The sequence below is a fragment of the Osmia bicornis genome, chromosome 4 (assembly GCF_907164935.1).
Source record: "Osmia bicornis bicornis chromosome 4, iOsmBic2.1, whole genome shotgun sequence".
NCBI classification, from domain to species: Eukaryota; Metazoa; Arthropoda; class Insecta; order Hymenoptera; family Megachilidae; genus Osmia; species Osmia bicornis.
The window spans coordinates 4182281-4208379 of NC_060219.1; the positions used below are offsets into that span (position 1 = coordinate 4182281).

Sequence of the window (26099 nt, forward strand, 5' to 3'; positions counted from 1 at the left end):
TTCTCGCTCTCATAATCTTTGGCATCACGTAACGGCTAACGAGGCCCTCGTTAGTTACTAACGAATTGTTTGGATACAATCCAACCCCCAGAGCATGCTTTCCATTTGTTTAATATTCAAATTGTTCAAGATTTAATTTGATCCTTTTGACGATATTGAATAAATTGAATTAGATGACGTCAAGCAAAGAAGATTCACCAAACACGATTCTATTGTAATCAATTACTTAAAATATTTTTAAAATAAATTAAGCGTCATATTGTAGTAATTAATAATGAGAGATAAATTGTTTTCGTTATTTAACATTCAAAAATATTAATTGACTTCCATTATGTGTCATTTAAGGATAAATTATTTGGAAATTTAACGTGCTCATAAATCAGTTAATGAGGCGGACATAATTTAATTAATTATTAATCAATATATTATCGAAATTTATAATTCACTTAATTGTGTTTACCGACATTCAATATTTATATATATACATTAAATAAATATGCAAACAGTTTTACATTTATATTTGTAAATTTCAGAAACAGCTTAAATTTCTATCTGTTTACTAAGGTAAAACCATAACTCTGTACTTATACTGTTTGATAAGATAAGAGATAACAAATCACTGTTATCATTGACATATCTCAATTAAATTTAGTTTAATGCAATTATAAAGCAAAATGAATTATGAAATTCAATTTTCTTCTCTAAAAAGCATTTAAATTTAATAAATTAATAATCTTGTCAATGTTTTCATTTTCTATGATCAAGTAATAGTTTCTTATTTCGTTTATAGACATAATTAGATATTCTTTAAATTTCCAAATGAATCCTCTGCATAATTTCCAGAAAAGGAAAGAAGCTTGCAATCTTTTATATGAATTTGCATTCGCCGACTGAGGTTTTTTTACAGAACGTAATAAAGTCTTTGAAATTCGAAGGAGTTTGGGTCAACGAGCAGATGATAAAGTTAATCGAAACTTGTCTGGTAAAACCTTTGACTCTTAAAACGTTTTCACGGTGACTTATACGAACCTTTTCGTCTTCGAGTCGGCTTTAAAGAAACTAACAAGATCACGTGCTAAGGCTTCTGGACCTTTAGACAATCCACGGTCTTTGCATCGTGCCTCTTCAAAGTTATAAATTCCTTTTATAGTCGCGAATGCTCGGTAAACCTTTGGAAAGTTCCTAACAACTGGCAAACATTCCATTGAAAGCAATCACCTCGTCCTAATGACGCTAGAGAGATCAATTATTTACTCTCATACATGAAACTTCTTCAAACTAAAATTGTCAGATCAATCAACATAACTGATTTCAAATTTTTAATTTCAATTTGAAAATTTATCAAGTTTTTTTGTCAAAATGTATATTGTAACAGAAGTATTGAGACGAAGGATGATCATTTATTTTTCTCATTGTACATTGTGCAGAATAAATACTGTTTCGGTACGTTTTATATTTATAATTTATTCATATTTTTCATGCAAATAATCTTTAAAATTGGAAAGATCGATTGTTGTATTCCTGAGTAATAAAACAGGAATAAAGGATAGGAATGTGTTCATACTGACCCATTTATAAGTCGCTATGGAGCTAATAAACAATTGGTATCTTATTTACAATCCTTGTCGAAGGATTAATACGTTTCACTTTTCTATCTTGAATTAATACGTAAAATCCTAAAATACAATTCTGTTGTGTTACTGGCACATTAGATAGGTATACATATCGTCGTTACATAAACAGTTATGTAAGTGAATTATAACAATCTCATTGTCAGTATCATAAAACTCCTATCAATAACGTTCACTATACACAAGCGTTTAAATGATGTCAATCATAAAAATACATTGATGTTTTAGAATGGAAAACTCCATTTTTGTTGAATTAATATCTTATACAGTATACGTATTAATCCTTGTTGAGCTGATACCAATTTACTTTTAAATCATATCTTAAAATAGAAAAAAAAAAGTCACCACTGCCAATTAAATCTCTGGAAAGATCCAAATACAATAGGAAATGACAATGAATATAAAATTTAAATTATAAATATTGAAAAGCTATATCCAAAATAATGCATATAACAAAAATTAAGAGTGATTTGTCATTTTCTTGCTCCATCTCGGTTTTCAGTTAAATTTTCAAGGATCCTTAAGAAATTTATTATTAAAAGAACAGTTATATAAAAGAACTAATGTTATCAGTTGATAAATTATAATTATTGTACAAAGGAGTCACGTCATTTAAACACTTTCATCAGCACCATCCTAATCAGTCCAAGCAAAAATCCTCATGATTCATATTCAAATAATTTATCCCCATAAATGCTTAAATCAACTTTGATAATCACCAACTATAAATCGCTACAAATCGTTCCCGGGCGCGTCAAATAGGTAAAGAATCGGCTTCTAAACATATACGTGTAGTCGGCTTAGGTTAGCCCCACTTCTTTCTGGAACACGATATCGATTAGCAGGGCACCAGGTGCCTGGAATCTCCTAACCTTGACACGGGCCACGTTTTTCAACCAACGAACTTTCACACTTTTCTCTCGAAGAGTTCACGAGCATGCCAGTCGTTCTCATCCCACGCACACGTCCTGTTTTCGTCTCCTTATCTGGGACAGTTATCTGAGACGTATTTGTGGTCTCCATCATGGGTGCCCGTTATCGCTCCATCGTTAACTCCACCTTACGTGTACATATCCAACTGGTTAACACTGAAATTCCCAATAGCGTACGGGCTTTGAGCATGAGTTCTCACCAGGTAGAACCCTCTCTTCTTCTTGTCCACCTTATCCCCAGCCAGAGTGGCTGGGTACCTCGGTGGGCACAGACCCAGGAGATAATTGACGAATCCTCCACACTGCCAGCCCCAGAAACCTACTTCGGAATTGATAGATTCGGCAAAGTACATCACCGACCTATGGTGATCACATTCGAATGGATTCCACCTGTCCCAGCAACCTGGCTGATTGATACCTCCATTCATGTAGAAGTCAATGTGTCCACTCATCTCAATTTTGCCCTGGATGAATGCATTTGTATGAAATACATCAACAAACTCAGCATCCCCAGCGTCTAACTTTCTGCTCTTGTCGTCGGTGATGAATAAAGGCATGGCTGGGTCTAGCCCGGTGATCCTAGACATCTTGTAGGGGTACAGTGTGTTTGCAGCAAAGCCAGGCACATGGGCGCCCAAGCTGAATCCTATCACGTGTATGTCCTGGGCCCCTGTGTCTCTCAGTCTCTGGACCAACTGGGCCAAACAGTCTCCAACGTGAGGTACGTTCTGCACGACGATTGGGTAGCAAGGAGCATTTGCTAAACGATGCCAATCAACGGCGATCACGTTGTAGTCATAGGTCTTTAGGTATTCCATACGAACGTCCACCAGGTAGGACAACATCATGTTGGAATCGTAACCGTGTATCACTATCTTGGTCGGTTTCGAAGGGTCAAAGTTGGTCTGGGCCAAGTTTGAACTAGTTTCATCCAGCAGAATCTGTTGGCTCTCGTTGAAGTTTCTCCGTGTGTAAAGGAAGAAGGTTATCTCTTTGTCAGGACAGGTCTGATTGGTGTTCACCAAACAAGGTCCTATGAAGTAGTCCTTTCCACCTGCGCCTTGGTCTATGGTGTTGCTGACTACGAAAGTCTCCGTTTGTTTAGCCATGGAAGATCGGCTGGTCAAGACCAACGAAAGAGCAACATAAAGCGCGTTCCAAACTACCGGAGCTGCCATGTTCGTTGTCTCAGCTGGTCCGCCGGCCCACCACCGGGAACGCTGAAGATCCTTGCTGTTAGGGTCGGTTTCACTCGACTGCCGAGAGGAAACTAAGCGAGTGGTCCGTGTACCGGCTAGTCGTGAGGGAAACTTCGCGTTGAATCAGCACGTACAGCGAACGACGAGCTTGGAATCCCTAAAGAGGGGCATGCCGCACTACGCTCCACTCCGCTCGGCTCGGCTGATTAGGAAGCTCTGACGCGTTACGCTCGATAACACAACGATCGATCGCGATGCAGCCTCGACGAAGGTCGAAACGATGACGGACTAACTGGAGCACGGTGGACGGTACGTATGCTGTTGCAAGTTTTAGGCAAGTTATAGGTACATCTATCATTTTTCTATACCTTTAAGTTTTTTAGAAATTTTTCACTTTGAATAGTTATATATTGAAACGAATCAAAGCTTGAGCATTATTTTATCGTTTGAAAGATTTATACGAAGAGAACCCATCGCTAACAGTCCGGCGCTCGCGCGGATGCATTTGACGCATGCGTGCGGCATTTGCATTGTGCATGCTGCATGCTGCATCAGTGTGCAGCCTGCTTTAAATGTCAGAGATACATCCATTAGAAATTTTTTAAATTCCTTTTTGGCAATTTTTAACGTTGATTTTCAATGTCATACGACTTGTTAGATATTTGATGCATATGCAACAGTGGCATTATGCATACTGCATGCTGCATTTGTATGCAGTCTGTCTCTCATGTTGGGTATAATTTTTTTTTTGAATCTTTTACTTTGATTGCCGGTATGATAGAAGATACTTCTTTATGCTTGAAAAACTTTTAAAATTAGATGTTCAAATAATTCGAATAATTATTCTTATTTTATTATCTTCAAATTTGAATACTACATAGTAGTATTGGCAATGTTACATCCAGTTATTTTCACTCGTTAATGGTAATCAATGAAACATTGGATCATTCTTTTTGTTATTTTTTCGTTTTCGATTTTATTGGAACGATCGAATGAAAAGCTACCCGTCCAATTATCGACGCTTAATTGCAAGGGTAACGGGTTTCGGATTAATTCGAAGACGCTTTTGCCAATGGTCGTTTTGTCGAAAATAACGAGCCGATTGAAATACGTTGTGTAATTGGCAATTTAATATTTTATTTACTCGTAACGACGCGTTCTACCAGGCCACTTCTGAGTTGATCGTTACACTAATTACGCTTTGCAGATGATCGCTTCGAACATACAACGTTGTAAATTGTAAATCGACCTATTGTGTTTCTGCTGATGAAAATGAAAACGTAATTTAGACAAATTTTAAATATTTTTTACCTTTCTAATTAATTACAATTCAAGTTATTGGAATTTGTTATAAAATAAGATTTCTATGACGAAAATACCCAGAAACGGAATTTTCATCACGTTGTAGACTTATTTGCAGTGAAGCAAAATCTTGCTAAACAAGCGAATTTTAAGAGCAGGAAGATAATGAAACTTGCTTTGAGAGCTTCGAATAGCAACCTAAACTGCAAAGATCGACAGTTTAATTATATTTACGATGTACACACTTTCCTCATAGTTATTATTGTTTCCTCAGAGTATTTCTGAATTAAACTGGTCTGATGCATTATTAATGAGGAACCTAATGAATAGTTTTTCATTGCGCTCTAGAAATATAAATTTTAACGATATAAAAGAATTATTCGTTATTTTCAAATAATTTTATTTTATTTAAACATTACTCAAGCTTGGACTTTACTAATATATTCTAATATATTTATTAATGGTAATTATGGATTTAATTAATAATGGCAATTTTTTTATGAATTTTATTGGAAGCATTAAAATTTTATGGCGACACTTGCGTTCTATCTAACACAAAAAGGAAACATTAAATGTCTGTCATACATAAAAAGAAAATTTTAAAAACTATTAGAAGAATTTTATTAGCTATTCAGCTGGATTGCCTTTGATGGTTCTAGTGACTAGCGCATTTAAGCCTTGCCAGCGGTTTCCTTTTGTCATTGATACATAATGACGATAATTGAAGAGGCGACACGTAATTGGGACATACAGGCACTGTATGCCTCTTTCGAAACGAACGTAAAAGTGTTTTTGGCCACGATTGTCATTCGTCTAACGTTTACCGCGAAAGTTAACGTTTGCGAGTCGCATACTAAATCATATGAGAATTTCACCTTCTAGAGGTACGGCGGATGTAAACGTCCACTTTCACGGCCACTTCCGAAATAAATATTTGACCGATGATGGGTTCTTAAAATAACTGATCAAACTTCTATAGTGTAATTACACTTCACTTTAAGTATTTAACATTAACAATTGTTAAACTCATGAAGTTTTGAAAACAAGTCTTGAAAAATGCCGGCAGAGGGTTAAATATAAAAACATATGAGTACAGTTTCAAACAAAAACAATCGAAGCAAAATGATTGAAATCATCTAGAATTGTTCAATCGTTCCAGTACGAACGACTCAGCAGAAAATTACAAAAGGAAAGAAGAAAGGTCTCTAGCCCTATCTTGCTTGTTCCAGCGGCAATGGATGAAGAAACAGGGTTGAAAACGGTCGATGTTTCGTTGGAACGAGGCCAGAGTCTACCATTGCTGGTCGAGCAACGCTTCTTTGCCCGTTTCTTCGAACTTCCTACCATTTTTACCGAATTCTTTCGCATTTTTCCAGTCATGCGAACTGATACTGTAGGCAATGGCAACGTTACTTTGCTAGTCATTTCGAGGGGAAACAATCCTGGAGGAAGCTTCAAAATAATGTGTTTGGTTTTGCTGAAATACTGCTCCTGGCCTCGTTAATGACAGCAAACATTATTAATCTTCCTACTATGGCCAAACTCAAACGTATAATACAGTTCTTTAGATTTATTATACCTATAGAGTTATCAATAAAAATTATAGTTTAGTAAATGTGTTTTACAAAATATACTTTTGTGAATGCTAATTTTTATCATAAACCACCACTAAATTTCTATATTATTAACATTTTGAGAAAATTAATTACCGAATTGTACTTGAAAGCTTTAGTAACAAGGATCATTTTGTTGGCCAAAACGTAGCATAAGGGTAGTGGACATTTTTTCATTTTTTCCATCGCCCTTAATAAATATCATTAATTTATCAATACCAACGCTATCCGTGTTAGAAAATAAACAATTTTCGAATTTAAAAATCTACAAACGTCGAGCTTTAAAATGCTGCGGAAGCAATGAGCCAACGATTGTACAGATTGCAGAGTATGTTGAACCGTAGATTCGCGTCTCCATCGCAAAACGACCACCATCAACCATAAAATATTTTACAAACGTTACCGTGGTCAGAAGCGGAACGAGCCGGTGGGTCAAACGAGGCCGCGGAATGCGACCAACGCCTCCCCATACGGATTTCGTCGAAATTGTACGAAGGTGCACGTCATCTGCGAATAAATGCGTTCACGGGTTGGAACGGCAATACGCGACCGCACGTCGAGCATTTCGTAGCCGACGATATCGTTCACCGGAAATGCTCACATTAGAGGGGGGAAAAAAAAGAATCGCGTCTCGTTGGTCGACAACTCTCTGTATAACCGTGCTTGGTGATAAATCAAAGGGCTCGTTGGTTCGCCGCTATCGCGAAACGGCCGCAAACAAATTGCACGCAGCTCGTGGTCGGCGTTCGATCTCTTGTAATAAGCCATAATGTGCCACGATTATCCAACGATAATTACACGCAATCCGTTTAGACAAAGTGCCACGTCGATTGCTCGATTTCATTGCCGAAACGTTCGTTTTCATCCATTCACGGTGGGCGTTTTCACAGGTGTTACCTAACTGATAAGTAAACCGAGTAAACATGTTTCTGCAAAGAGCATACGCTATTTACGCGTAGGTATAAAATTAGAGCTGTTAATTAATGAGATACTTGATTATATTGTTGCGTTGGGGAGTGGTGCTTGGAATAGCAATACTTTCAATAATCTTATCTTTGCCCTGTGTTTTACAACCTCTAAAGGTAGCCCTGTAAAAATTACCCAAAGTTTCTAAAAAATTAACTGTTCTTTTTTTAATTTTCTCTGTTCAAACATTGTTTCGAACTCGTGTCTGTTACAAGAACACTACTAATACCGATCAAGTGACTTCAAAAGGTATTAGAGGACACTTTGAGGAATGATTTTATTAGCTGCGCCCTTTACCAATGTGTAATTCACGGATACTCTCTTCTGTGACAGAGTGTAATGAAGCGAGAGGTGACTTGATAACGGGCAAACGGGAACATTGTAAGATTTATTAGCGTCTCGCGATGCGGATAATGTCTCACCTTACTAGCCAAGCAGAAGCAGACTTTAGCTAGGTTGAATTATTCGCAGGACGGAAATTAAGGCTCGAGGCTCTGGCCTCGGCTCTGTCTTTTAATCTCCGCCAAACGTTTCCTTCGTTTCGTTTCGTGCCGTTGCCTCGTCCTCGGTCCTTTCTCGATCGATATAACCTCAGGAAATTCAATGATACACAGACCCTACTCACGCACGAATCGCGGAAGTTCTTTTTACTAGAGTTACAGACCTTTGTTGCTTCCACTGGTGTCTTGAAAATTTAACGCTCCCAAGTGAAACAATAAATTAATAATAAATATCTTTCACGGCACGATATTAGATTTCTCGACGTTTCATCGGGATTGCAGGTAGCTTCTTCAGTTCGTGGATTTTAATTGATTAGCTAATTAATTAAAACATGAGAAGAGACTGATTCAGGGCACTGACCTCTTGAAGTCAGTTATTTTAATTAACATTTTAAAATATTCAAGAAATATAGTAAAAATATTGTATATTGTTCACCTGTTCTAATCACCTGTGATTGAAACGATACGTAATCAATACTATTGATTCCACCTCTCAAATTATGATACTGTATCAAATAGTATTAAATGTATAGCTAAACAAAGAGGATCGATATGTATTTGATACTTTTATAAAAGTATCCATATCCATTTCATATTCCACAGAAGTATTTTTACCCATTTGATACCTTTTCAAATTATAGACACTCATTTGTTATTTAAAATATAATATCAAACAAATATGAATATTTTAGCGAGTAAGAGTTCCCTATATTGAAAAGATAATTTTTAGAGGAACAGTGTAAAATTTAGAAAATGAAAATAGTATGAAATACAAAATTGAATAAAATTGGGGCTCTGTCCATGATCCGTCGTTGAAGGGTTAAATGGGTATTGATTCGATGTAGTATTTACGTTGATTTAGAATTGTCTAAATGAGACTCAATAAGCCTTACTCTTAGTCATTTTAGTAGATATTCAGTGCTGAATGATATCTTTCATTTGCACGGTTTCTCGGTTGTTCTTGAGGAGCATTTGCAATCAAGAAAACTTTTAACAAGTTCTATCTATTTCTGAAGTTCTTCTGCTTGAACCGAAAGATAACGATGGAAAGTTAAACAGTGACAAAGAAAGCTGTCTTTCGGTTAATTTTCCATTCTCGTTTCCTTTTTATTGCTTTTATGGTACGATTAAAGGTTCCGTGACTTTTTTTTTATGCTACTTCTTATCTTCAGCGCAATAATGTTCTGAATATTTGTTAATGTAAATATTTATGTAGCAAATAATTACTATAAAATAATGACTCTCAAGATATACCTAGTGTTTAAAAATTATCAAATTATTATATAAAATATCTAAGTTTTGATTTTTTTAAATTAAAAAAAAAAAGGTTAAATTCAAAGTTATATAGTTTTTAACTTTTCACATATATTGTATGAATAATATGAAAACTCATAATTTTTTTTCATGGGCTGTTTTCACCCCTAGGATCGTTTTATAGCGGAAATAAAACATACTTTCGTTATTAACGTTACTTGAACCACATTTCTGCAAAGTTTTAAAGTTCCTTTTCCTTTTTTTTTTAGTTTATGAGTTGCCACTTTTCCTGTAACTATGTACTTCAATTTACAAATGGAATTTCTGGTAAAAAATGAATCGATATAACACTCTTTATCGCATCTTTATGTAACGCGTATTGCGTGATACTTAATCACAATTTCTCATCAAGAAGGTTCGATCTTCAAATGAATGTTGCTTCTACGATACATATCGGCCGGTTAATATTTACGGTCACGGTATTTGTGCTCGTACATTCCCTCGCGATCACATATCACGGTGAAAAATGAATTTGCGGTCGATCATACGTTACCATTTAACTCGGCTGCAACATGTATTACAATACGCGACAATGTGTTATTAATTGCTGACGAGTTAAAATGCGGTCCCCAGTTTGTCCCGTAAATTTTCAACCACACGACTGTTTACCCTGACAATTGCACAATCTATTTACCTCATTAAATACGTAATTTTCTGATTTAATAAGGTATACACCGATCAGTGATGACTATTTGATGATTTAACATTGATGGAATAATTATTTCATTAAATTTGCATGATTCTTGTATCACTATCATAAAATAACATTTTGTGAAAATTTCACTTTATATCTTTGGAAAGAAATATTCTTAATTAACCCTTTATTAAATATTTCAAAGCTCCAAATATGTTTTATTATTAAAGAAATATAATATTTAAATATTATTGATATTAGTATTAACAGTCAATACACATAATAATATAACACAATAATCAAGAACAAAGAGAATATGATAATAATAAAAAACACAGTGCAATATAAATAATTAATTGTTCTGTTTGCAGCAAAAATAGCATTTCAGAGTGCAACAAGATTTATTAAAGAAAATTGATAATTCACAGTCGATTCAAGCATAAAAAATGATTTATCCTTACTACTTTATCAAGACAATCAAGCACTTCCTCGAAGCAACAAGGATACAATGCGGAAACCCGATCTAATACGTACGCAAATGACGGTTCTGTATTCCTGGTACTAAGGAAAACCTATTATTAAATGCTGTGTAGTGTAGCCTCAGGTGCACCAATTTCTGTAGTGTTACCAACTCTGTTACACTAAATTCTAAAGCAGTCTACGACTTTAGAAGCACGGCCGGGGTAATAAACAATTAGGATAGACAAGGAAACGTAACTGAAACTACCAGGCAAACTTATACAGGATCCAAGGGACCGTGTAACTCTCAGAAGCGCAAATTGATTAACTTTTGTGATGCAATTAGAACAGCTTAAATTGATTCGTACCTCGAATTCGAAACGTATCGTCGACTTAGATTACTCGATCAAACAACATCGTCAAACAATACTATCCCTTCTACTAACTTCTAATTTTCTAGTTTAGCAATGTATTATTTTAAACGAAAGAGTGTGAGTGAATTGAGTGTATAGTGAGTTAGTTAATTAGACGTACCTAATTAAACTTCTTTCATACATTTTAAATAATCAAAACTTTACACTATTACGAAAAAAAGCACTTTTCATTTTCAGTGAATTAGATGAAAAATTAATTTTCATTTTTCATTAATTGCCATTAAAATATATTTTTGATTATACCTTCATTGAAATATCAAAACATAATAAGAAGTGAAATGAAACTTTTGTGTAAAAACAATCAATTAAACCCTGTACATTTATGGTTTAATTCACACAGAATTTCAGAAACACTGGTCATTAGAACTCACAATTGGTGTAATTAACGATAATTTGATGTTCGAAACAACCTAATTTTAGTGTCGCGTGTTATCCAAAATTACATCGGTGAAAGAAAGCTAGCCTCGATTCCTTTAATCTCGGTTCTTTCATCAAAAAACCAGCTGCAAATTCTATGCAAAACCACTGGCAAGCTTTCATGCGTGAGCTCCTATTGAGTTTAACCTATTTTCCCCATGTTAAATTAATCTCGCGCGAAACTAATTAGTCCCTCGCTTTGATAAATTAATAACACGGCACACTGTAAAACCGTGCGCGTTCTATCTATATCGCGTTTATTACGTCAAATTATACACAGTTTATGAACTGAAAGCTCAGGGGTGCATTCTTCATTCATTGAAGACTGAATCTTAGACGGTAATTAAATATAATTTTATTTAGACGATGAAGCTTTCAATGATCCTGTCATAGAATAGCAACCATTCCGAATAAAATTACAATGTAATAGTAGTGGTAATATTATAATAATAGAAATAGTGATAGTGAAAGCAATAGCAGTAACAATAACAGGGACAATGGTGATAGTAAACGTAATGGCAATAGCGATAGAGTAACAGTGATAATAATAGCAACACAGAACACACAATGTTTCCATTATTTCCCCAACCCTAACATCCTCATTCCGCTATATTTCCAAAACATAAATAATTAAAAAAGAAAATATATATTTTTTATTCTATCCAATTCCATAAATATTCAAACGAAGTACAGCTAAAAATAAAACCACCCGTAAATTCATACACACGCTACGCGCTCACCCCTTTCACTGTAAACATGCAATGTAAGTCAGAAAATAAAAACAGGAGGAAAAAACCATCGTCCGCCATACGAGCTTTCAACCCTGTCCAAGTTTACTCATGCATCGGGAGATCTCCCTCGACTTTCGGGGGGTTCAACTCTGAAATACATGGAACCGGTATGTTTTCAAGGGTGAAAAAAGGCTGAAAGAGGATGGATGAACGGTGAACTGGCTGTTGGATGAACGAATACACAAACACACCGAGCAACATGGCTAAGCAACGATGACACAAGAAATATAAACCGTGTGCGGACGCGAACGAGTATGCTTTTTGTGACTCACATGGGAAGCTGACTGGAGGATGAGACTGGGCGTTGTGCGCGTTATGGGGGTGCCTTGGGGTTGTGGCCCGTTGCCTGCAGAAACAGAGAACGGCCGCAGTGACCAGACCTGCCACACTCAGTATCAGAAAAACGAGGGCGACTGCGAACCAGATCTTCTGCATGCCCAAAATTGTTGATGTCTCGGAGTCTGAAATAATAACAAAATTTATTAATCAAACTTATAAGTAGACAAATATTAATTTCAGAGATTCTCACCGCTGCTACATTTTACTATTATCCTTTTCTTTACTTTTATTTACTCTCACAAAGTACTAATTAAAATTTCAAAATTAACTTATCGCGGACGATCGACGCGTATGTGTGTCCAAACATAATTGTCATAATAATTTATAATTCTGTATTTATTGTAACGAATTAAAATTTATTCTGTAATGATTTAAAATTAATTTGAATTAATAGTACTCTGTGAAAGTTAAGGAATGATTCGTCCTGAAAAGGTTAATAATTTTCTAAGGTACCTTAAACGAAATTTCCAATCACAATTTTATCAATAAAGAAATATAAAATCAGAAGCGTCATGATTGCATGAAATATGGAATCGTCAAAATGTTAATACTGCTCCGTAATTATCAATATTTTATGTAACACATTGTTTGAAAACAAAAAGTATTAAAAATAAATGGTAACGCGGCAAAACTTCGTCTACCTAGGATTAATGTAATAAAATAGAAAAAAGAATATTTCCATAAAAGAATATAATTCATGAGAAAGAAGTTTAAATAGTAATTTTAATAATAATTCGACGATTCCTCTCCATCGTTAAAGTTGAACGATTCGATGGGAAATCAATTTGCCATCGGCGTATTTCACTCGAAATATGAAAGGAGCCACCCTTCTCGAAGTAAGGGCGGGTTCGAAATGAATCGTTGGTAATTAGAACTTACTGGCACAGATGGAGGTAGCCTCATCGGAGCCATCGCCGCAGTGATTCACACCGTCACAAAGGAGGTCCGTCTCGATGCAAAATTCGTTCTGAGTGCACCGGAAGTCCTTGCAGGCGTGCTCTGAAAATCCAGAAAAAGATTCATCGTTAAACGCCATCAATATATAATGATAAAGTCTAATGGTTGGGGAATAAGTAATAGAAGTGGTGAAGTAATTATATACCTCTAAAGGAAGTATTTAACGATTTCATTATTTCTATTCTAGGCGATAAAAAAAGTTACATTGATTAACCATTAGCTGGCACACTCGAACGATTAAGACTGGAACCACTAAAATATTTCCTGCGAAGAGGGTATTCATTGTTTTAACTCGAAAAAATTCCTAGATAATCTTTCATAGTTGTTTTAACATATTTCATAGTTAATATTATATTATATATAACTATATGAAAACATATAAAGTTGCATTCATATTTAACAAATATTATGAAATCATTGACCCTTTTCCTAAAAAAATAAGGCTAATTATTATTCTCCATCGAAAAGCACATGAATGATGACAAAAGCCATAACTTCGACAGGTCGTAACAAAGTAGTCCAGGTTAACGATCCCTCCCTGTTCGCAATTATAACTCTTCGAGGTGGTTCGACGATCGAAGGTAATAAAACGAGAAACGAAGGGTGGTTAAAGGATTGCTGGAAGAGAAATGGTTCGAAGAAAAACTGGAAACCAACGTCGTGACGTTCGGCAAAGCGTAATTTTCTATAATTTAAAAGTTGAAATTCTTTTCGCCTTACCGTCCCGTCGATTCGAAACGAAGGGTGGTTAAAAAGAATAAAAAAAAGAATGGTACTATCTACGAACCTTTCGCGAATATACCGTTCGATGGAACGAATTTATCCGTTGCTAGAAGAATAATTATCCTCCCGAAACGATCTTCTTACTTGAAGAGAGTGATGATTAAACACGTTTAAACGCTTTAGCCCGCTCGAAATCGTATTTCCAGCGTTTCTAAATCTCGTTCTGTTTAACTTGACGCGTCAATTATTCGTGACCCGTTCGAGTAATCGATCTAGCTGGCCCTATCCAAGTTTTTACAACGCTCGCCCGATAATGGCTTTCTGCAACGGGTTAAAAGCACTCGCCCTTCGATGTTTGCGTTCGATCGTTTTATTAATTAAGTTTATTCTTTCGAGCGAATTAAAATTGTAAAATCGATGATGAATTGGAAAACTAATCGATTGTGGCTCGAGCAAATATCTGCCTATCAATTGGCTTCTCTCGTACGTTTAAACAAATTTTGATTACATTTTGAAATATACCGGGTGATTCAAAAAATTTGTGCCATTTTAAGAAAATTAAATTCTAACGTTGAATTATGTAAAATTTTAATTAAAGATGTATCTACTACTTAACACAGTGGATTATTAGTGATTCATGCACTATTTAATCTGTTAATATTATATTGTAGCAAGGTGCCATTTTTTAAATGGTGAAGTTACATGGAATGTAAACGTTAAGTTAGAAGAAGGTTGGTCAACTTGAATAGCAATTAATGAAAAATCAACATACATTTTCTATCTGGTAGAAGTTTCAAAGTTCGCACGTGAATAGAGTTTTCAACAGGAGTATATTTCATTACGATTGCAATTGGACCAACGAACAGCCGCAGGGGGCTCGTTGACTCTCTATGGGGTATTATGGAGTCCGGAACTACTCCACTTAAAAGACCGCTAGGATTTGAGTTTCGAACCTCATAAATTGTGTAAATAAATTAAATGGAATCGAACGGCCATTTTACGTTGAACGTTAATTAATTATTGTATCGGTTTTTCTTTCTGCATTTTAATTTATATATTGAATTCACAGTAATTTCGATAATATAAAACCTTTGTAAAATTTCAATTAATAAAATATTTTTCAACAAGCCATACCTGTTGTTTGACCTAATTTTTGCAACCCTTTGTATTTTAAATATTAAAAAAAGGAGAGACAATTTTGAAAAAGATCAAACGGTAAAATTGAAATAATTTTAGGAAAATGTAACCAATATACGAGAGCTCGTGAAATGACTTCGACGTGTTCATGAGCATGCACTCACCTTGGCGCCCATGGTGCGCATAAGCTAATTTAATTAATTAATCGCGTATCATACGCTTTCTAAATGGACAGGTGACCCGTGCACGTTGCCGCTTGCGTCCAGTCACGTTCCATGGATTATGAACCGACGCGACGACGTGAAGCGCGCGAACCGTCTACATTCTACATAATGGAAATATCATGTAATTTTAAGCCTTTGCCAAAGTACAGTAAAAAATTTAAATTTCACTAACTTTGAGGAAAAATTCATTAAAAAAAAGTAAAAATGATATTTATAAAATTCAAAAAGGAACCTATTACAAAATAAAGGGGGAATAAATTAATGCCAACTGTATATCAATATTTCTTAAAAATCATACTAATAATATTTCAACTGTTTCAACAAATTTGTGTAAAAACAATAGAAAAATATTTTTTTATTATTTTTAAAATGTTATCACAGAAATGGAACTGCTTTTATATTGAATAAAATACTTCGGTACGAATCCTGTACGAGATTTTACATTTTGTATCGTATTTTGTTATTTGTTGTGTTATTTTCCACAGGCACGTTGTCGAATGTTTTTGACATATCGATGATCAGTTTTCCAACATTGCAGATTATGAAACATTGCCGATAGAAGAGGAGAAAATTTCAACGTGACTATTCAAAATTATGCTCTCCCAAGAGACGTTATTTCTCGTTTGTACTCGTTTCCATGACAGCTAAATGTAAAGCTAAAACAAATGTGGTTTCATTTTCTTTTTTTTTTGACTTTCATTTTTGAAAGAACACACGATCCATAAATACAGCAGAATGTTTCGAAATCCTGGACATACGTATTATATATTATCTGTACTATTTTCAAAAAATAGTTGTAAGGAATATTGTCAAATAATTTGAATAATTGTTAAGCTATTGCAATATTTTTGAACACATGATTTATTTTAAAGGTTCATATCTTCTAATAGAAATTTATTAAACCAAAACTATACTGTGTAATAATTAGCAGTATTTTCACTGAATATTACATCAAATTTCAAGTAAAATTTATTGCAACATCCTAATTAAAATATATAAAGGAACAGTAGATGAATTGCATTCGGATTTATTGTTTGATATAATTAACAACCAGCCATTTTGTATCAGGGATAATACTGAAGATTTTACATAGTTATATTTATGAAAATTAAACTTCAAATTGATATGTGTAGCGAACGCTCACGATGGATAAATAGAATTGCATAATGATGAATAAATGTTCACATAAATGAACGTAATTTCGTTGATATTGTAACAGAAATTTTCCAGCAATTGTGTCGGCATTTCTCACTGCAGTATACAGGAACACCGATAAAAGGTACATTTATTTGTCCAAGTGCTTTGACGGATTCAAAGCGCCATCCAGTTGGTTGCAAAATGCTGTCATTTGGAAATACAGTGAGATTTCAATTCTATGTCCTGTTTTAACGATCCATTTTGTATGTACCGTTTAGACCAACGATCACCGACGTCATTTCGAGAAGCAACACAACTGTCCATCTTGCTTATAACACTTTCTTTCTGCCTCAATTTCCCTACCATTCTATGATTGTACCGTACAAAATTCAATTTAACAAAAAAAAAAAAGAAAATATTGTAAACAAAAATTAATTACATGATTGATAACAAATTACAAAAATTAATTTTTCTTTCTACAGAAAATCGAGGTATTAATTTTATAGTTTAATAACAAAATATTATACACTGACGTGTAGCTAATAAATAAATAAACCAAAATCAAATCAAAAGCATCTTCAAAGGTAGACTTCGACACTCGGTTCCCCATTTGTCAAATTTCTTAAATAGAAGACGTGTTACCCACTGCCAAAACAGTCGAATCTATTGCAAATTATCATCACGAATGTCGTCATCCACGTTGTCGTAATCGTGTTCTCCCTGCGGTTCATTATATCCGCCTACACGCGAGCACGCGATCTTCGAAGGGCTGTCACGCGAGTAGCCATAAACGCGATATAAATCGGTGATTGCACGTAAAACATCAAGAGCTGGTTTTTCATCATTTTACAAGAATGAAGAAATTTTTAACCCTTTCAATCAATCTCATCGTTATGTACTTCAATTCTAGACTATTACTTAAAACCTCAATTATCTAAAAACTGGTCAATTTTTGTCTTCGTGAAATGTCAAACCTCTTCAGTTCTAAGAGAAATTATTATGAATTATTGGTGATAATTATTAAACTATTATAAACTATTAGTAAACAATTGGTGATTTTGATTTTCTGAAAGATTTACATTTTAATGTTTCAACCCTAAATGGTGTCCAGCTTGATGAACTTAAATTGCCTTAACAGGAAGCGTGTCAGTCTGGTTGTAGGTGGAAAACGTGGATGCGTTCTTTCATTACGTCTCGTTGTTCTTTTGTCGGAAACAATCGGAGCCAGACGAGAGATTCTGACGGCTCGTTGTCCAGGAAACTCGCAAGTACGAACCGGTGAAGCGAGAAATTGGGACATCGGGTAACGCTCTCATATACTCGAGCTTGCAGATTGCGCTTTGACGACGTTCACGCTAACGTTTCGACTTTTTATTTCTCTCCTTCTTTCTTTCCGGTTTCCCCTAAGCCGTCGTTTTTAAAAATTGAACTTTGAAAAATGAGAATGGTATTGATTGACGTATTTTGTGGATTAAAATCCATTGTAATCCATAAAATCTAAAGTTATAATACATTCATTACAACGCGTAATGTAATATCATAGGCTGGAGAATAATTTATAAGACACTATTTTACATCTTCTAGAATTCGATGCCGAATATCACAAGTTTGTGTTATTAAAATAAAAATAAATATTTCAAAAATTATCGCTAATACAAATAATTATATAATAAATTCACAGATTTTCCTACATATAAGAAAGAATTATGTAATTTGATTAAATTGAATAATTAAATTTGCTATTTTTCTGCCATCAAAATTCCGGATTCCTAAATTTCTGTCCCGAAATCCTGAATAGCCGAAAAATTCGTACAGCATTTTTCCATTTACAAACGGACACGTTCTACGTTACGGCGGAATGCTTTTCTTGGAACGAACGTTCATTGGGAAAAAAGGGCGCCCTTAGGGAATTATAAATGGGGGTCGATGAACGAGAGAGAGAAGGATTTCGGTGAAAAGAACAGTGGGCAAAGAGGGCAACGGAATGAACTGCATAGTTGGCATACCTTGGAAAATGCGAATTGTTGAATTCGTACGACAACAAGCACTGTTTGCTGGTGTTCCCAAATAATTCCAAGAATGCAGAGAATCCACAATGCCCGACATTCCTCGTTAACGCGACGGACATCAAACTTTTTATTTTACGCGAAAAATCTATGACTATATTTCTTTACAAAGATAAAATTTCATTTCAATTTATTTTATGTTACTTTATTAAAAAAGAAATAAAATGATCCATGATGATCAAATTTCCAATTGAATGTTAATTAATTTTGCAACAAATTTATTTGGTAAATGATTTTACAATAGAATTTGGAGAATCATGTCTGTCGAGTACGTCCATAACTCATGAAACACCCTGTATGCACAACAAAACGTGATTTGATGGCGGTCCATGGCAAGGGCAAACGCATAAACACATTAGTCGGTCGTAAAGGGGGTGCGTCGTTGGAATTCTGACGCACCGGAAGCTGTGAACGTGGGGTTGCTGGAAGCCCGAAATGCGGCACAAAGGTTGCACTGCTGGCTTGATGGATACGTATGGGAGACATCCCTATGGAAATCATCCCTCCACCCCTCAGCCTAATTCCGCGTCGAGAGCGGTGCATCATCGCCTCGTGAAACTCGTGCACGAGACCGTGACTCGTTTGACAACCTATCTATGTATGTTTGTTCAAGGGTGGATTCAGAACTCTTGTCGCAATAATAAAACTCTTTATCGCAATAATAAAAGCGAAATATATTAAATTAGTAATATCAAATCAATTTGCCACCCTTTTGCATATTTTAATTCAAAATCGTTTAAATTTTATTGCAGCGAGACGGAGTGCTTTTTCTTTGATTAAAAATTATTTATAATTTTAAAAAAATATATGAAGACCGAGTATCTTTATTTTTCAATTATAAAATTAAATAATTATTTTGCAGTACTGCTTCCCTGCGACTTTAATTTCTTTATAAGTGCAATTATGCACCTAATATATAAATGCAAATGCACCCTTAAATGCAATTGCATGTTATTACATTAGTAAGCAAATTGCATTTGCATTTATTGGATGCAATCAAGCAATCAATAATTCCTAAAATATTTCAAATTTATAAGTGAGATATTTTATATAATAAAAATTGAAAATATCTGAAAATTTACATAGAATATGTAAATGAATGTTCCATTTGAAAATACTCAAAAAATGGATATCTACAATGATTTTAAAGTACTGTAACTGTAATATAATACATTTTTAACATCATTATGAAAACGGGTATCTGGGATAGCTGGTTATTAACACAAGTAACATTCGCAGTCCAATTACGGGAAACTCTGTGTTCCTCTGCACTCTCAAACATAATCTTGTTTGTTCAACGAAAGACGTTTCGTGTTTCAAAGGGAATCCTCCTTCATCGAAGTCAAATTGATCGATCAATTTCGAGAGTACTCACTGAAAGTGTGTACACGTTACACCGTTCACAGACAATACCATTACGAGCACAACAGATGGATAATACGGGAGTTATAAAATTAATTACGTCGTTGTTCCGCAACCCGTTATTTTGACGTCCCTTTTCTGCTAACCGCAGGATTCCATTGTAATTATTTCCCAATGGAGATCTGTATCCGACTGGGTCGCAGAGTTGGCTACGGATTAATATTGCATTAGCGTTATCGATTCGAAAGGCAGTGAAACCGGTACTCTACTCACGCGGGGAAATTTATCTTTCTCGATTTCAGACGGACGTAATTGAATTACTGACCCCGTTAAATTCGCCAAAGGTAAACTTCGTTACAAAATAATTAAAATTTGAAAGAATTTTCGTGATAACTAATTTCAATCACAGTAGACTCTCGTTATATCACCGCGGGCGAAGCTGTGAAAATGACAAGGGACGGCTGACCTTTTATTAAGAAATTTAAAAACCTTATTCCTTTTTTTAAATAAATAACAAAATATTTGAAAAAATTTCAGAGAATGTTATATAGAAAATTAGATTTAATATGAAATGAAATAAATTTTTATGGTCCCCTGTTGGACAATTACACTTGTACCACTGAGAAGTGGGTCTACTTAAGTAGATCTATCCATACCAAGGTTCAAAATTCAAGAAAGTTGTGAAATCACTGAAGAGTGAAAGAAGTCGTTCACACTTATCACGTATGGCAATTTTCACAGTGGCAATCAATCTTTAAAAAAATGAACAAGAAATATTGCCATTGTGAGAAGGAAATATGTTCGATGAAACGAAATTCTCAGTGCAACCATCCCGAACACCGCGAGAGAAAGCAATTCCCAACGATCTCTGGAGGATACTAGCAGTCATGCTTCATCCGCTGTTTTATACAGCATAAACTACAGCTAGCAGTTAGATCATGGAATTCTTTCGAGATCCATTAAAGGATACACGGATCCTGTATCTCGTTCCGGGATCAAATTACGGGCTACTCTCAACGGATATCTTCGAATGCTCGGCTGATTCTGCAAACGTATCTTTGGCGATCCACTTCAACGAAAGAAGGAGGAACGAGGAGCCGTCATTTCGATACGGTGAATCCTGAACAGCGGTTCTAAGGATTCCAAGGGAAACCCTTCGACTTAATTGACCCTAAACCCCCGAGAGGATTATCTATGAGTTTCGGTTTCGTTGCCTTAATCCTAATGTTAAAGGGAATTTCCTGGGACGATGCAAACGTACAATTTCGAGGATCTCTCAGGGCTATCAAGGAGGATACGCGAGGAATTAATGATGACGGTGGATAATGAAGAGCGTGTGTACTCGCGTGTTGCAGAACATTCGTGTACCATCCTTGATAATGAATGGAAACACTTATAAAATATCCATCAAACAAGGATTTTGAGATCATAAATGATTTTAAATGTATAAAGAATAAAACAGTTATTTTACCTCATCCAAATTCTATTAAATTTTTCTTTCCTTTACTTTTATCTTTTACTTATATTTCAAACAAATTTTAAAATAATTTAAATTATGATTTAGACTTTAAGAAGAAATATGCCTCTTCTCAAATTGAAGGGCCATACAACCACCCTTTCCTCTAAGATTTTTTTTTAAGTAAAAAATATTAATTATTGACATTTTTAATAGCTTCAGCGTGATAGTCACTATGTTAATTTGAAATAAATGGTATTATACTGTTCTATGAATAATCTGAAATTAATGTTATCAGATTAATACTTAGCATTTTAATCCTTTGATTACTGATTAATTCGAAAAGAATGGTGCTACACTGATACCTACTACTTTATGATTAATCTGAAATCTGAAATAAATGACGTACTACTAATTGCAATGAAAAATAAGATTAGAAACAATTTTAAGCACGGATATGAATCTCCCAATTTATAAAATGTAAATACTAAATCATGACTCGCGGACACTAGGTATTACACAGTCACCTTTACCTTAAATATATTTTATCTCAAGAATAGATAGTATCTCGCAACTTTGTACGACAGCACAATTTTTTTCTACCAGACGTGATTTATAATGGTCACGTAACCGGTGACCCGTTTAGTATATACATTATAACAAAAGTACCAGTATCACCAGCGTACATGTAATAACAAGGCAGAGAGGTTAATTATCTGTAAAATGTGGCCCCGTGAGCTTTAGAAAAATTTCGCCACAATTTCGCTACACCCCTCGTTAATTTTCTTTCGAGATGCTAACAAAAGATATCTCGTTACATTCTGATGAAGCAATTTATATGAGCCGCAAGATAACGCTGTAAATGAGAATAATGTAAACGAGGAACGCTGTTGGAAATTCCAATATCATGTGAAATATAATTAAAATAAACTATTGTTTCTATAATTTCTATATTAACAGAGGTAAAATACAGACAATTATTGATTATAGTTATTAAAAATCCAGGCTTTGTCATAGAGAAAAATTGCGAAGAATCTTCAATTTTTCATTTCTACGTCAACTTTCTACCCGAAAACTATAGAAGGGGATGCTTTTGTATTCGACATCAATCATTCGGAAACTAGAAAGCTGCGTTCAGCCGCATCGACAGCTTCGCCGAATCTCGATTTCCTTTTCCGTTCGAATGGAAAAAAGAATTGCAAAGAGAAAAAGAAAATGAGCACGGTAGAAACTAGATCCTTTCGTATTCGGCATGAATCATTCTGAAACTGAATACATTCGAAAAAATAGCTATGAGCCCGGGGTGAAAAGAACAACTGGGAGAGATCTGTTGAAGGTTCGGTGTAAAATGGAGTGCTACATTACGGTTTCAAATGCTAGCAACCAAGTTCGAAGTGAAGCAAAACTGACGAGCAAACAGTTCGGACGAATTTTGCCGATATTCCACGGGTCATGCTTCATTTCCATGCAAAATGGAATAAAATTCACGGATGGAGACTGTTAACCATTTTTTCAGGCGATTCCTTCTTTTTGCCGAACAGTTCGCTTTGAATTTCAGAAGGGATGCTTTGGAAACTTTGGTCTTTGGTTGGCATCCGACGAATTACCCCATTAATGAAATGCTTGATAGACATCGCAGAAGAAGCTTTACGTGAAGGATAGATAACCGATAGTAGTGGCTTAACGGGATCTGCTTCAGCTCGGGACTGATATTTCGTTTGGACAGATACGCTTCTTGATTATATTTCGTTTGGACAGATACGCTTTGCGATTTCTTCTTCAAAAGCTCGGCAATTATTTGATAAAAATTATTTAAATAAAAAAAACTAGTGTAATGCCATTTAAAAAAGATGACGTGGGTTTATTTTCGGAACATTTTTTGTACACCCTACAATCGGGCACTTCGTACTATTTAATTTAAAAAAGGAATTAAGTCGATAGCTACAATGATTTATCAAATAATACTTTGTAACACTTTATCTGTCTCACCCTGTATAAATAGTATCCCTTAGACCCTGCCATAGTATTTGAAAGTTAATGCAAAAATATAAATATTTCTATTATAAGAAGAATCTTCTTGATTAAAAATTTTTTAAAGTGTTTTGGCAAATATTAATTAAGAAAATTTTTCAGTTCATATTTGTTATTTAAAAAGAAAAAAGAAAAAATCAAATAAAATCATCTTAATTTCTTTAAATTATTTCTTTCTAAAACTTATCTTAATAATTTGATGTAAATTATTTTGCATCGTTAATTGTATACCGCTCTTATTCAAATAATGCATACTTTATATGCAATAATTATGTAAATTTAATCAATTCCCATATATTTTCCACGATAAGATGCAGAACGAACAGGACCAAGTTTTCCTCAAACTTCCCCCGTGAATCAGATAGGCAAAACTCGTACGTGTTAGAGAACACGAGGCATAAAGAAACGAAGAATTATCACGTGGACGAATGTACTCACTAGGATCCTTGACGGCTGTGATAACGAGGCGGAAGCCGTTCGTGATGGTGCCCCAGGAGTCAGTGACGTATTTCAATGTCACGAAGTTGGTGCGCGTATAAATCGCACCCACGCTTTGCTTCGTGTTCCTGCAGGACAGGTCTGCCTGGAAAACAAAAGAAACGGTACTGGTTGAATACAAGAATCACTCACGAACAGTATTTACTTTCTACAATTTTTGTATTATTCAATCAATCATCGACGAATGACATATACTGATTGTTACTTCCAGGGATAACTTTTTTTATTTTATATACAGGGCGAGACATTTGAAACAGGTCACCTGAACAACTCGCTTGCTTTTAATAAAAGAAAAAAAGTATATCAGATTTTAAACCATTGTCAGACATGATGAGGAAGCTGGAAACTGTCTGACCTGTACAACTTGTAAACAATAATGAATTATCCTAAAGTAAAAGCTGTTTTTCGTTCTTTGAGAACAGGGTAAGAAGGAGCTAGAAAATGGGTTGTTGCCGATAAGACAAAGCTTCTGCTTTTTGCTAATCATGTTTGAGAAACTTCGTTTGGGTCAAAGTAGTGAACTGAAATGGTTTTTATTTGAACCAGAGGAAGCAGTAAAGTACCCTGCACACTACATATTTTAATGCTGTGGGTCATCAACAAAATTTTCTCGATTTTCAAATTAGTGAATGTAATATTATTAAATTTTCACAATTTATATGAATACTATTTGTAGAGAAAAATGAATTAAAATCCACGGTGTATCTATACTTTTATTTTGTACTCGATAACTACCTTTTGATGGTATAATTAAAGAAAATTTGAACATGATAATAATTATTTCACTGAATTGGATTCAGTAATCTTCACAGCAGTCAACGTGTTAATTTCTCTTCATTCAGTTTAAACGAGAAAATCTAAAGCCGCAATTAATCTATCAAACAATCAAGCACGTTCAATACACTCAGTTCAAAAAGAAGTAGCTTGTAAAAGCACGCAATCAATGTCGTTAATTAATTAAGACCGCGAAGAATTATCCTGGCACGGTGATCTCGTTCGTTCGTTCACCGCAAGACGTAATCCCAGCCAACACTTGTTGCTCCTTACTTAAACTTAACGAGAAAACCCGGAAACAGCCGGCGTACGGCCGAAGGAACGAGAAAAAGGGGCGTTGTTGAGAATGTTCATCGATCGTTCGTTTCCGGTGGCCTGTTTCCGTGGCTTCGTTATCGTGAAATATTGTCCTCTATAATAACTGTCTTCTTTCCGGCCCAATTAGTGCTTAAATGCACTCCGGATAATCCGTGTTTAATTATCCTCCTGATGGTGAAATGAAAACAAGCACCATGAACACGGTGGCTCCCATAAAATGGAAATAATTATAATCTACGGACAAACGTTAAAATTTGTCGTTTCATCGACGATGAAACGGATTTTCACGGATAAAGTGATTTTAATTGGAAATGCTAAATATCCACAACGAGCGGCACCTGCTTAAATGAATATCGCTAATCAATATTAAAGGTACTTACGATTAGTTGAGTATACAGGATACCTCAAAAAAGATGTATGATATACTCGCGATTAAATAAGATTTCCTCGTGGAAAATGGTAATGCCCCGGTTTCCCGTCCTTCTCCGTAGACATCCCCGGGGAAAATGACAATTTAGCGGAAAGAGCCCCATATACATCCGTAGATCCGAGCCCTGCCTTACATGATGAAAATGGTTACCGGATAGTTATCCAATGGATCTGCCCGGGTATTTATCCAACTTTTACTGAATCGTCAAGATGAAGATTTTGAGAATTCCTACTTCCCCTATATCGCCATTTTCCTTGTAGAAACCTGATTTGATAGCGAGTGTACAAGGTACACATTATCATCCTTTGGACGATAAAATAATTAAATTAGAGTATTACTACTCTAAAATGAAAAAATAAAAACTCAAAATTTGAGGTGGACATATGGTTTTATACGGCAATGCATTTTGGGCCTAGGTAATGTTAATTAATTCTGATGATCTGATGGAAAATTTT

The 26099-nt window shown here is 34.9% G+C and overlaps 2 protein-coding genes across 2 annotated transcripts in view; both read right to left on the reverse strand.

Moving 5' to 3' along the window:
* LOC114880886 overlaps window positions 1-26099 on the reverse strand; it is a 141651-nt gene that overhangs the window by 18430 nt on the left and 97122 nt on the right. Inside the window, exons 8-10 of the transcript XR_006829323.1 lie at window positions 24063-24207; window positions 13411-13530; window positions 12465-12653 (exon numbers count right to left, since the gene is read on the reverse strand). The gene's annotated coding sequence lies outside the window, so the exon portion shown is untranslated. The remainder of the gene's footprint in view (window positions 1-12464; window positions 12654-13410; window positions 13531-24062; window positions 24208-26099) is intronic.
* On the reverse strand, window positions 1379-3981 carry LOC114879549 (lipase member H-A-like). Its single transcript, XM_029194549.2, has one exon. The coding sequence runs from the start codon at window positions 3739-3741 to the stop codon at window positions 2692-2694; it is 1050 nt and encodes a 349-aa protein (XP_029050382.2). The 5' UTR covers window positions 3742-3981; the 3' UTR covers window positions 1379-2691.